At 60.7% G+C, this 13,602-nt stretch overlaps 2 protein-coding genes across 5 annotated transcripts in view; both read right to left on the bottom strand.

Annotated features, from left to right (window-relative positions):
• Positions 1-2,435, bottom strand: part of LOC136114196 (myosin regulatory light chain 11) — a 111,132-nt gene extending 108,697 nt beyond the window's left edge. For all 4 annotated transcript variants that reach the window (XR_011736201.1, XR_011736202.1, XR_011736203.1 and 1 more), the window contains exon 1: positions 2,432-2,435. Coding sequence is in view for 1 of the 4 variants with exons in the window: in XM_071801318.1 (XP_071657419.1) it covers positions 2,432-2,433 (2 nt within the window). In the remaining 3 variants the exon portion in view is untranslated. The remainder of the gene's footprint in view (positions 1-2,431) is intronic.
• A 488-nt stretch (positions 2,436-2,923) lies between these two features.
• Positions 2,924-13,556, bottom strand: LOC139826235 (uncharacterized). The gene is made up of 11 exons (XM_071801365.1): positions 13,474-13,556; positions 11,771-11,871; positions 9,590-9,620; positions 9,412-9,455; positions 8,600-8,803; positions 7,085-7,139; positions 6,372-6,436; positions 6,157-6,207; positions 4,450-4,491; positions 4,276-4,312; positions 2,924-3,178 (listed from the first exon to the last, which is right to left on the bottom strand). Exons 2-11 carry the CDS (start codon positions 11,865-11,867, stop codon positions 3,145-3,147), a joined length of 660 nt encoding a protein of 219 aa, XP_071657466.1. The 5' UTR covers positions 11,868-11,871; positions 13,474-13,556; the 3' UTR covers positions 2,924-3,144.
• Positions 13,557-13,602: the final 46 nt, after the last annotated feature.

A 13,602-nucleotide genomic window follows, 5' to 3' on the forward strand; every position in this document is an offset into this window, starting at 1 on the left:
GATTTCCCCCAAAATGAGCCCCAGAACCCCCCCAATTTGCCCCCAAGGGGACCCCAAAACCCCCCGATTTCCCCCCAAAATGAGCCCCAGAACCCCCCCAATTTGCCCCCAAGGGGACCCCAAAACCCCCCGATTTTCCCCCAAAATGAGCCCCAGAACCCCCCCAATTTGCCCCCAAGGGGACCCCAAAACCCCCCGATTTCCCCCCAAAATGAGCCCCAGAACCCCCCCAATTTGCCCCCAAGGGGACCCCAAACCCCCCGATTTCACCCCCAAAAGCCCCATAGGGACCCCAAAATCCCCATAGGGGACCCCAAAAGCCCCCAAGGGACCCCAACTCCCCCCGATTTCCCCCCAAAAGCCCCATAGGGACCCCAAAACCTCCCAATTTAGACCCAAAATGTCCATAGGGGACCCCAAAACCCCCCGATTTAGCCCCAAAAGCCCCATAGGGACCCCAAACCCCCCAAATTTACCCCCAAAGGGACCCTAAAACCCCCCAATTTACCCCCAAAAGGGGCCCCAGAAGCCCCAATTTGCCCCCAAAGGGACCCCAAAAGCCCCCAATTTACCCCCAAAGGGACCCCAAAACCCCCCAATTTAGCCCCAAAATGGTCATAGGGGACCCCAAAACCTCCCGATTTAGCCCCAAAAGGGACCCCAGAAGCCCCAATTTGCCCCCAAAGGGACCCCAAAACCCCCCGATTTCCCCCCAAAGGGACCCCGGGGGGGGCAGTGGGGTCCCATGTGGGTCAATAAAGGTGAAAATGGGGCAAAAAGTGGCGGATTTGGGTCTTTTTTGGGGTTGTTGGGTTGGGGGGAATCTATGGGGCTGGGGGTCTATGGGGCTGGGGGTCTATGGGGCTGGGGGGCCTATGGGGCTGGGGGGATCTATGGGGCTGGGGGGCCTATGGGGGCTTCTATGGGGCTGGGGGGGTCTCTGGGGGTTTCTATGGGGCTGGGGGGATCTATGGGGGCTTCTATGGGGCTGGGGGGTCTATGGGGCTGGGGGGATTCTATGGGGCAGAGGAGGATTCTATGGGGCTGGGGGCGTCTATGGGGGCTTCTATGGGGCTGGGGGGTCTATGGGGCAGAGAAGGATTCTATGGGGCTGGGGGGGTCTATGGGGGTTTCTATGGGGCGGGGGGGTCTATGGGGGTTTCTATGGGGCTGGGGGGGATTCTATGGGGCTGGAGGGGACCTATGGGGCTGGGGGGTCTATGGGGGTTTCTATGGGGCTGGGGGGTCTATGGGGCAGAGGGGGATTCTATGGGGCTGGGGGTTTCTATGGGGCAGAGGGGGATTCTATGGGGCTGGGTGGTCTATGGGGGTTTCTATGGGGCTGGGGGAGATCTGTGGGGCTGAGGGGGATTCTATGGGGCTGGGGGGTCTCTGTGGGTTTCTATGGGGGTCAGACCTATGGGGCAGGTGGGTGGGGCAGCGCTATGGGTCCGGCCGGGTCCCCGCCCCACACGTCCCCTCTGCCCCACAACCCCCCCCAGCCCCACGGCCGGAGCCTTCGCATCAACGAGGAGGAGGAGCCGCTTATGGGGCAGGACCCATAAGTGACCCCCAGACCCATAACTGACCCATAAGTGATTCCCAGACCCACATCTGCCCCCCAAGTGAACCCCAATGCCGAGGGACCCAGGCGTCCGGGCCCCACATCTGCCCCATAAGTGCCACCAAACCCCAGCGGACCCAGGCGTCCGGGCCCCACATCTGCCCCACACTTTGACTTTGGGGTCCAGTTTTATTGATGGTTGGGGGGCAATGGGGGGGTCTGTGGGTCACAGAGGAATCTATGGGTCACAGGGGGGAGATCTATGGGGCCCATCAAGGATCTATGGGTCACAGAGTAGATCTATGGGTCCCGGTGTGGTCTATGGGTCTGGGGGAGATCTATGGGGTGCAGGGCAAATCTGTGGGTCTGGGGGGATCTATGGGTCCCATAAGGAATCTATGGGGCCCAGGGCAAATCTATGGGGCCCAGGGTGAATCTGTGGGTCCCATAAAGAATCTATGGGTCTCAGGACAAGTCTATGGGTCCCAGAGCAAATCTGTGGGTCCCATAAGGAATCTGTGGGTCCCAGGACAAAACTATGGGTCACGGAGTAAATCTATGGTTCTCAGGACAAATCTATGGGGCCCATGGTGGGGATCTATGGGTCCCATAAAGAATCTATGGGTCCCAGGCCAAATCTATGGGTCCCAGAGAAAACCTATGGGTCCCATAAGGAATCTGTGGGTCACAGGACAGGTCTATGGGTCTCTATGGTCCCTATGGTCTCTATGGGTCCCTATGGGGCCCTATGGGTCTCTATGGGTCTCTATGGGTCTGTGTGGGTCTCTATGGGTCCCCATGGGTCTCTATGGGTCCTTATGGGTCTCTATGGGTCCCTATGGGTCTCTATGGTCTCTATGGGTCCCTATGGTCGCTATGGGTCTCTATGGGTCCCTATGGTCTCTATGGGTCCCTATGGGTCCCTATGGGTCCCTATGGGTTTCTATGGTCTCTATGGTCCCTATGGGTCTCTATGGTCTCTATGGGTCCCTATGGGTCCCTATGGGTCCCCATGGGGGTCTATGGGTCCTTATGGGTCTCTATGGGTCCGTGTGGGTCTCTATGGGTCTCTATGGTCTCTATGGTCTCTATGGGTCCCTATGGGTCCCTATGGGTCTCTATGGTCCCTATGGGTCTCTATGGGTCCGTGTGGGTCTCTATGGGTCTCTATGGTCCCTATGGTCTCTATGGGGCCCTATGGGTCTCTATGGGTCTCTATGGGTCTGTGTGGTCCCTATGGGTCTGTGTGGGTCTCTATGGGTCCCCATGGGTCTCTATGGGTCTGTGTGGTCTCTATGGGTCCCTATGGTCTCTATGGGTCCCTATGGGTCTCTATGGGTCTGTGTGGTCTCTATGGGTCCCTATGGGTCTCTATGGGTCTCTATGGGTCCCTATGGGTCTCTATGGTCTCTATGGGTCTCTATGGTCTCTATGGGTCCCTATGGGTCCCTATGGGTCTCTATGGGTCCCTATGGGTCTCTATGGGTCCGTGTGGGTCCCCATGGGGCGTCCGTGGGTCCGGGGTCCGTGGGTCCGATCTCAGCTGCGTCAGCGATTTTTTGGGGGCCAAAGCCCATAAGTTAGGGGGGGGGGAGGGGCAGCGGCTCCCGGGGCCTGCGGGGAGAATTTGGGGTGAAAAACGGGGGATTTGGGAAAAATGGGGTTGGGGGAAAATGGGGTTTTGGGGGGAAAAAAGGGGATTTTGGGGGTGAAAAATGGGGATTTTGGGGGACAAAAAATAGCGGGGGTTTTGGGGAAAATGGGGATTTTTGGGGGAAAAACGGGGGATTTTGGGTTAAAAATGGGGGTTTTTGGGGGTGAAAAATGGGGATTTTGGGGGGGGAATATTGGGGGTTTTTGGGGTGAAAAAAGGGGATTTTGGGGAAAAAATTGGGGTTTTGGGGGGGGAAATTTTGGGGTTTTTTGGGGTGAAAAATGGGGATTTTTGAGGGGAAAATTGGGGTTTTTTGGGGGAGAAAAATTGGGATTTTTGAGGGGGAAATATTGGGGGTTTTTTTGGGGTGAAAAAATGGGGATTTGGGGAAAAAAATGGGGGTTTTGAGGGGAAAAATTTTGGGACTTTTTTGGGTGAAAAAAGGGGATTTTTGAGGGAAAAATTGGGGTTTTTTTGGGGTGAAAAAAGGGGGTTTTGGGGTGGAAAACGGGGATTTTTGGGGTGAAAAAAGGGATTTTTGGGGTGAAAAAAGGGGATTTTCGGGTCAAAAATGGAGATTTTTGGGGTGAAAAATGGTTTTTTGGGGGTTGAAAATCGGGATTTTTGGGGTGAAAAAGGGCGATTTTGGGGTGGAAAATGGGGACATTTGGGGTGAAAAAGGGGGATTTTGGGATCAAAAAGGCGATTTTTGGGGTGAAAAAAGGGGTTTTTGGGGCGGAAAATGGGGATTTTTGGTGTGAAAATGGGGATTTTTGGCATAAAAAGGGGATTTTGGGGTCAAAAATGGGGATTTTTGGGGTGGAAAATGGGGATTTTTGGTGTGAAAATGGGGATTTTTGGCATAAAAAGGGGATTTTGAGGTCAAAAATGGGGATTTTTGGGGTGAAAAAGGGCGATTTTGGGGTGGAAAATGGGGATTTTGGGGTGAAAAAGGGGATTTGGGGGTGAAAACGTGGATTTTGGGGGTGAAAAGGGGGTTTTGGGGTGAAAAAGGGGATTTTTGGGGTGAAAAAGGGGATTTTTGGGGCAGACCCACATGTTCTCGTAGTTGGCGGCGTCTTCGCTGTCGCTGCCTGGGGGGGAAGGGAGAATTTTGGGGTGAAAAAGGGGGATTTTGGGAAAAAAGAAGAGGATTTGGGGGTGAAAAGGGGGAATTTTGGGGGGGAATGGGGGATTTTTGGGGTGAAAAAGGGGGATTTTGGGCACTCACCGTGGTGGGGGGAGGGGACGTTGACGTATTCCTGGCTGCCCCCTGGGGGATGGGAGGATGTGGGGCGGTTATGGGGCACAGTGTGGGGCTATGGGGCTGCTTATGTGGGGCAGGATGTGGGGCTATGGGGCTGGGTATGGGGCACAATGTGGGGCTATGGGGCAGAGTTATGGGGCAGAATGGGGGGGTCTATGGGGCAGAATGGGGGGGTCTATGGGGTAGAGTTATGGGGCAGAATGGGGGGTCTATGGGGCAGGTTATGGGGCAGAATGGGGGGGTCTATGGGGCAGAATGGGGGGGTCTATGGGGCAGGTTATGGGGCAGAATGGGGGGTCTATGGTGCAGGTTATGGGGCAGAATTGTGGGGTCTGTGGGGCAGAGTTATGGGGCAGAATGGGGGGTCTATGGGGCAGGTTATGGGGCAGAATTGTGGGGTCTGTGGGGCAGAGTTATGGGGCAGAATGGGGGTCTATGGGGCTTCTTATGGGGCAGGTTGTGGGGCAGGTTATGGGGCAGAATGAGGGTCTATGCGGCAGGTTCTGGGGCTGGTTATGGGGCGGGATGTGGGGTGGGATATGGTGCTGGTTATGGGGCAGGTTGTGGGTCTACGGGGCTGGTTATGGGGCAGGATGTGGGGTGGGATATAGGGCAGGTTATGAGGCTGCTTATGGGTCTGGTTATGGGGCAGAATGAGGGTCTATGGGGCAGGATCTGGGGCTGGTTATGGGGCAGGATGTGGGGCTATGGGGCTGGCTATGGGGTTGGTTACGGGACTGGTTATGGGGCTGGATGTGGGGTGGGATATGGGGCTGGTTATGGGGTAGGTTGTGGGTCTATGGGGCAGGTTATGGGGCAGGATGTGGGGCAGGTTATGGGGCGGGATGGGGGTCTATGGGGCGGGTTATGGGGCTGGTTATGGGGCACATTATGGGGCACAATGTTGGTGTATGGGGCTAGTTATGGGGCAGGATGCGGGTCCATGGGGCAGGTTCTGAGGCAGGATGTGGGGCAGGTTATGGGGCAGTATATGGGGCAGGTTATGGGGTGGGATGTGGGTCGATGGGGCAGGTTATGGGGGGATCTATGGGGCTGGTTATGGGGCAGAATGGGGCTCTATGGGGCTGGTTCTGGGGCAGGTTGTGGGTCTATGGGGCAGGATATGGGGCAGGTTATAGGGCTGGTTATGGGGCAGAATGTGGGGCAGGTTATGGGGGCAGGATGTGGGTCTATGGGGCAGGTTATGGGGCAGGATGTGGGTCTATGGGGCTGGTTATGGGGCAGGATGTGGGGTGGGATGTGAGTCTATGGGGTTGGTTATGGGGCAGGTTATGGGGCAGGATGCGGGTCTACGGGGCTGGTTATGGGGCTGGTTATGGGGCGGGATGTGGGTCTATGGGGCTGGTTATGGGGCTGGTTATGGGGCGGGATGTGGGTCTATGGGGCTGGTTATGGGGCTGGTTATGGGGCGGGATGTGGGTCTATGGGGTTGGTTATGGGGCTGGTTATGGGGCAGGACGCGACTCTATGGGGCAGGTTACAGGGCTGGTTATGGGGTGGGATGTGGATCTATGGGGCAGATCCATGGGGCAGATCCGTGGGTCTATGGGTCAGATCCATGGGGCAGATCCGTGGGTCTATGGGGCAGATCCATGGGGCAGATCCGTGGGTCTATGGGGCAGATCCATGGGGCAGATCCGTGGGTCTCACCCAATGAGCTCCCGGTGCCTTTGGGGACGTTGACGTAATCGTCACCTTGAGCTGGGAATTAACGGCAATTAACGGTAATTAACGGGTAATTAACGGTAATTAACGGGTAATTAACGGTAATTAAGGGGTAATTAACGGTAATTAACGGGTAATTAGCGGGTAATTAACGGTAATTAAGGGTAATTAAGGGGACCATGGGTCCCGTTGTCACCCACCCGAGGACTCGCTGTCCCCACCCGGGGGGGTCCCGTTTGTCACCTCCTGGTCGGGCAGAACGTGCCTGGGGACAATGGGGGGCAATGGGACACAATGGGGACAATGGGGGCAATGGGGACAATGGGACACAATGGGGACAATGGGGACAATGGGGACAATGGGGGAATGGGGACAATGGGGACAATGGGGACAATGGGGACATTGGGGACAATGGGAGTCAATGGGAGTCAATGGGGTCAATGGGGGTGAATGGGGGTCAATGGGGGTCAATGGGAATCAATGGGGGTCAATGGGGTCAATGGGGTCAATGGGGTCAATGGGGACAATGGGGACAATGGGACAATGGGGACATTGGGGAAAATGGGGACAATGGGGACAATGAGGACAATGGGAGTCAATGGGGGTCAATGGGGATCAATGAGGGTCAATGGGGTTCAATGGGAGTAAATGGGGGTCAATGGGGGGCAATGGGGGCAATGGGGACAATGGGACACAATGGGGACAATGGGGACAATGGGGGCAATGGGGGCAATGGGGACAATGGGGGCAATGGGGACAATGAGGACAATGGGAGTCAATGGGGGTCAATGGGGATCAATGGGGGTCAATGGGGATCAATGGGAGTCAATGGGGGTCAATGGGGGTCAATGGGGGTCAATGGGGGTCAATGGGGTCAATGGGGTCAATGGGGACATTTGGTGACGTCACGCACACGTAGCCCATGTAGGTGACGTCATCGTCATCGGGGTCCGGGGGGACGGGGGGACCTGTGGGGACAATGGGGACAATGGGTCAATGGGGACAATGGGGTCGATGGGGGTCAATGGGAGTCAATGGAGATCAATGGGGGTCAATGGGAGTCAATGGGGTCAATGGGGGTCTACGGGGGTCAATGGGGACAATGGGGACAATGGGGGTCAATGGGGTCTATGGGGTCAATGGGGGTCTATGGGGGGCAATGGGAGTCAATGGGGATCAATGGGGATCAATGGGGGTCAATGGGGGTCTACGGGGGTCTATGGGGGTCAATGGGGGTCAATGGGGTCAATGGGGGGCAATGGGGTCAATGGGGGTCAATGGGTCAATGGGGGGCAATGGGGTCAATGGGTCAATGGGGGGTCAATGGGGTCAATGGGAGTCAAAGGGGGGCAATGGGGATCAATGGGGTCTTTGGGGGTCTACGGGGGTCAATGGGGACAATGGGGATCAATGGGGGTCAATGGGGGTCTACGGGGGTCAATGGGGTCAATGGGGGTCAATGGGGGTCTATGGGGGTCAATGGGGGTCAATGGGGTCAATGGGGGGTCAATGGGTCAATGGGGGTCAGTGGGGTCAATGGGGTCAATGGGGTCATGGGGTCAATGGGGGTCAATGGGGGTCAATGGGGTCAATGGGGGTCAACGGGGTCAATGGGAGTCAATAGGGATCAATGGGGGTCAATGGGGATCAATGGGGGGTCAATGGGAGTCAATGGGGGTCAATGGGGGTCAATGGGGATCAATGGGGACACTTGGGGGTCAATGGGGGTCAATGGGGTCAATGGGAGTCAATGGGGGGCAATGGGTCAATGGGGGTCAATGGGTCAATGGGTCAATGGGGGTCAATGGGGGTCAATGGGGACAATGGGGGTCAATGGGGGGCAATGGGGATCAATGGGGTCTTTGGGGGTCTACAGGGGTCAATGGGGGTCAATGGGGGTCAATGGGTCAGTGGGGATCAATGGGGTCAATGGGGGTCAATGGGGGTCAATGGGGTCAATGGGATCAATGGGGTCAATGGGGTCAATGGGGGTCAATGGGGTCTTTGGGGGTCTACGGGGGTCAATGGGGGTCTATGGGGGTCAATGGGTCAATGGGGGTCAATGGGGTCAATGGGGGTCAATGGGGGTCAATGGGGGTCAATGGGTCAATGGGGGTCAATGGGGGTCAATGGGGATCAATGGGGTCAATGGGGTCAATGGGGGTCAATGGGGGTCAATGGGTCAATGGGGGTCAATGGGGGTCAATGGGGGTCTATGGGGGTCAATGGGTCAATGGGTCAATGGGTCAATGGGGGTCAATGGGGGTCAATGGGGATCAATGGGGTCAATGGGGTCAATGGGGGTCAATGGGGGTCAATGGGTCAATGGGTCAATGGGTCAATGGGGGTCAATGGGGTCAATGGGGGTCTATGGGGGTCAATGGGTCAATGGGGTCCATGGGGACAAGGGGTCCCCATTGTCACTCACCGTTCGTTGACCCCCGGTGGCTCTGGGGGGGTTGGGGGGACCTGGGGGCCCATTGGGGACACTGGGGACATTGCCCCCCCGGCTCCGCCCCCATTGGCCCCAGGGGCCCCATTGTTGTCCCCACTGTCCCCGTTGTCCCCAGGGGCGCCCGCGGCGTCGGGTCCCTCGGCGCTTCCCACGGGTGGGGGAGGGGCTGGGGGGGACCTGTGGGGGAGGGGACACGCGGGGGTCACGGGGGACACTGGGGGTCAATGGGGACATTGGGGTCAGTGGGGACTTTGGGGACATTGGGGTCACTTGGGGGTCATTGGGGACATTGGGGACACTTGGGGGTCAATGGGGACATTGGGGGTCAATGGGGACACTGGGGGGTCATGGGGGACATTGGGGGACATTGGGGACATTGGGGACACTTGGGGGTCATGGGGGACATTGGGGGTCAATGGGGACTTTGGGGACATTGGGGACACTTGGGGGTCAATGGGGACATTGGGGGTCAATGGGGACACTGGGGGTCAATGGGGACACTTGGGGGTCAATGGGGACACTGGGGGTCAATGGGGACACTTGGGGGTCAATGGGGACACTGGGGACACTTGGGGGTCAATGGGGACACTGGGGGGTCAGTGGGGACATTGGGGGTCAATGGGGACATTGGGGACACTTGGGGGTCAATGGGGACATTGGGGGTCAATGGGGACACTTGGGGGTCACTGGGGTCCTTTGGGGGTCACTTATGGGTCGCGGGGTCACTTGGGGGTCACTGGGGGGTCACTTGGGGGTCACTTGGGGGTCACTTGGGGGTCACTGACCTCTGCAAGGGGTCACGATGACAAAACTGGATCCGGGGGGCGGCCTGGGGGGGGCGGGGGGGAGGGGCCAGTTGGGGGTCAGGCCCCTCCCCCCCAGCCCCATAGAAGGGACCCAGGAGTCCGGGAGGGACCCAGGAGTCCGGGACCCACAAGTGCTGCCCCCCTCCCCCCCACTCACTTGTCAGCGGCGTCCAATGGGGGGAGGGGACCTGTGGGGAGACCCATAAGTGACCCACAAGTGACCCAGGGAGACCCCCACCCAGCCCCACAAGTGCCCCATAGCGACCCCCGAGTGCCCCATAGCGACCCCCAAGTGCCCCATAGTGACCCCCAAGTGCCCCATAGCGACCCCCAAGTGCCCCATAGCGAACCCCCAGGAGCCCCAGAGCGCCCCCCAAGTGCCCCATAGTGACCCCCAAGTGCCCCATAGCGACCCCCCAAGTGCCCCATAGTGCCCCCCAAGTGCCCCATAGCGACCTCTAACTGCCCCCTAAGTGCCACCCCAGCCCCATAAGTGCCCCAGAGCGCCCCCCAAGTGCCCCATAGTGCCCCCCAAGTGCCCCCCATAGCGACCCCCAAGTGCCCCCCAGCCCCATAAGTGCCCCATATTGACCCCTCTTAGTGCCCCCCAAGTGCCCCATAGTGACCCCCAAGTGCCCCATAGCGACCCCCAAGTGCCCCCATAGTTTCCTCCCCAGCCCCCCAAATGCCCCATAGCGCCCCCTAAGTGCCCCCCAGTGCCACCCCAGCCCCATAAGTGCCCCAGAGCGCCCCCCAAGTGGCCCCATAGTGACCCCCAAGTGCCCCATAGTGCCCCCCAAGTGCCCCATAGCGACCTCCCAAGTGCCCCATAGCGATCCCCAAGTGCCCCATAGCGAACCCCCAGGTGCCCCATAGCGACCCCCAAGTGGCCCCCAAGTGCCCCCCAAGTGCCCCCCATAGCGACCCCCAAGTGCCCCCCAGCCCCATAAGTGCCCCATATTGACCCCTCTTAGTGCCCCCCAAGTGCCCCATAGTGACCCCCAAGTGCCCCATAGCGACCCCCAAGTGCCCCCCATAGTTTCCTCCCCAGCCCCCCAAATGCCCCATAGCGCCCCCTAAGTGCCCCCCAGTGCCACCCCAGCCCCATAAGTGCCCCAGAGCGCCCCCCAAGTGGCCCCATAGTGACCCCCAAGTGCCCCATAGTGCCCCCCAAGTGCCCCATAGCGATCCCCAAGTGCCCCATAGCGAACCCCCAGGTGCCCCATAGCGACCCCCAAGTGGCCCCCAAGTGCCCCCCATGTGCCCCCCATAGCACCCCCCAAGTGCCCCCCAGCCCCATAAGTGCCCCATATTGACCCCTCTTAGTGCCCCCCAAGTGCCCCATAGTGACCCCCAAGTGCCCCATAGCGACCCCCAAGTGCCCCCATAGTTTCCTCCCCAGCCCCCCAAATGCCCCATAGCGCCCCCTAAGTGCCCCCCAGTGCCACCCCAGCCCCATAAGTGCCCCAGAGCGCCCCCCAAGTGGCCCATAGTGACCCCCAAGTGCCCCATAGCGACCCCCAAAGTGCCCCATGGTGACCTCCCAACTGCCCCATAGCGACCCCCAAAGTGCCCCATAGTGCCCCACAAGTGCCCCATAGCGACCTCCCAAGTGCCCCACAGCGACCCCCCAAGTGCCTCCCATGTGCCCCCCATAGCGACCCCCAAGTGCCCCCATAGTTTCCTCCTCAGCCCCCCAAGTGCCCCATAGCGCCCCATAAGTGCCCCCTAAGTGCCGCCCCAACCCCATAAGTGCCCCATAGCGACCCCCAAAGTGCCCCATGGTGCCCCACAAGTGCCCCATAGCGACCTCCCAAGTGCCCCACAGCGACCCCCCAAGTGCCCCATAGCGACCCCCAAGTGCCCCCCAAGTACCCCCCATGTGCCCCCATAGCACCCCCAAGTGCCCCCCAGCCCCATAAGTGCCCCATATTGACCCCTCTTAGTGCCCCCCAAGTGCCCCACAGCGACCCCCGAAGCGCCCCATAGCGCCCCCCAAGTGCCCCATAGCGCCCCCTAAGTGCCCCCCAGTGCCACCCCAGCCCCGTAAGTGCCCCAGAGCGCCCCCCAAGTGCCCCATAGTGACCACCAAGTGCCCCATAGTGCCCCCCAAATGCCCCACAGCGACCTCTAACTGCCCCCTAAGTGCCACCCCAGCCCCATAAGTGCCCCATAGTGCCCCCCAAGTGCCCCATAGTGCCCCCCAAGTGCCCCATAGCGACCTCTAACTGCCCCCTAAGTGCCACCCCAGCCCCATAAGTGCCCCAGAGTGCCCCCCAAGTGCCCCATAGTGACCCCCAAGTGCCCCCCAAGTGCCCCATAGCGCCCCCCAACTCACGGCGGCGGCACCGGGTGCAGAGGCCGAGCAGCAACAGGAGGGTGGGGGGCAGCAGGATCAGGCCCCACAACCCGCTATGGGGCCCGGGACCCTCCATGGGGCTGGGGGGAGGGCGTCAGCCGTGGGGCCCGGACGCCTGGGTCCCCCCCTCATCCCGCCCCACGGGATCCCATTGGGGGCGTTGGGGGGGTCTGACCCATAAGTTGGGGGGCCCAGAAGTACAGTGGTTCCTGCCCCATAAGTTGGGGGTCTGGGAAGCCCATAACTGAGGGACCCAGGCGTCCGGGCCCCACATCTCCCCCCCAAATGCCACCTAAGGGAGGGACCCAGGCGTCCGGGCCCCACATCTCCCCCCCAAATGCCACCTGAAGCAGGGACCCAGGCGTCCGGGCCCCACATCTCCCCCCCAAATGCCACCTGAAGCAGGGACCCAGGCGTCCGGGCCCCACATCTCCCCCCCAAATGTCACCTAAGGAAGGGACCCAGGCGTCCGGGAGGGACCCAGGCGTCCGGGCCCCACATCTCCCCCCACCCAAATGCCACCTAAGGGAGGGACCCAGGCGTCCGGGCCCCACATCTCCCCCCCAAATGCCCCCTAAGGGAGGGACCCAGGCGTCCGGGCCCCACATCTCCCCCCCAGATGCCACCTGAAGCAGGGACCCAGGTGTCCGGGAGGGACCCAGGCGTCCGGGCCCCACATCTCCCCCCCCAAATGCCCCCTAAGGGAGGGACCCAGGCGTCCGGGCCCCACATCTCCCCCCCCAAATGCCACCTAAGGGAGGGACCCAGGCGTTCGGGCCCCACATCTCCCCCCCAAATGCCACCTAAGGGAGGGACCCAGGCGTCCGGGCCCCACATCTCCCCCCCCAAATGCCCCCTAAGGGAGGGACCCAGGCGTCCGGGCCCCACATCTCCCCCCCCAAATGCCCCCTAAGGGAGGGACCCAGGCGTCCGGGCCCCACATCTCCCCCCCCAAATGTCACCTAAGGGAGGGACCCAGGCGTCCGGGAGGGACCCAGGCATCCGGGCCCCACATCTCCCCCCCAAATGCCCCCTAAGGGAGGGACCCAGGCGTCCGGGCCCCCCATCTCCCCCCCCAAATGCCCCCTAAGGGAGGGACCCAGGTGTCCGGGCCCCACATCTCCCCCCCCAAATGCCCCCTAAGGGAGGGACCCAGGCGTCCGGGCCCCACATCTCCCCCCCAAATGCCCCCTAAGGGAGGGACCCAGGCGTCCGGGCCCCACATCTCCCCCCCAGATGTCACCTAAGGGAGGGACCCAGGCGTCTGGGCCCCACATCTCCCCCCCAAATGCCCCCTAAGGGAGGGACCCAGGCGTCCGGGCCCCACATCTCCCCCCCAAATGTCACCTAAGGGAGGGACCCAGGCGTCCGGGCCCCACATCTCCCCCCCCAAATGCCACCTAAGGGAGGGACCCAGGCGTCCGGGCCCCACATCTCCCCCCCCAAATGTCACCTAAGGGAGGGACCCAGGCGTCCGGGCCCCACATCTCTCCCCCAAATGCCCCCTAAGGGAGGGACCCAGGCGTCCGGGCCCCACATCTCCCCCCCAAATGCCCCCTAAGGGAGGGACCCAGGCGTCCGGGCCCCACATCTCCCCCCCCAAATGCCCCCTAAGGGAGGGACCCAGGCGTCCGGGAGGGACCCAGGCGTCCGGGCCCCACATCTCCCCCATCCCCCGCTACCTCCTCCCGGCGCCGCCACCTCCGGGTCCCCGAGCGCACGTGGGGGGAGGGGCCACCCCCCCTCCCCTCCCCCACCCCCAGGAAGCTGCGGGCGCCGTGGGGCAGGAAACGTGTGGGGCAGGAAATGTG

Source organism: Patagioenas fasciata, chromosome 37 (genome assembly GCF_037038585.1).
Source record: "Patagioenas fasciata isolate bPatFas1 chromosome 37, bPatFas1.hap1, whole genome shotgun sequence".
Lineage (NCBI taxonomy): Eukaryota > Metazoa > Chordata > Aves > Columbiformes > Columbidae > Patagioenas > Patagioenas fasciata.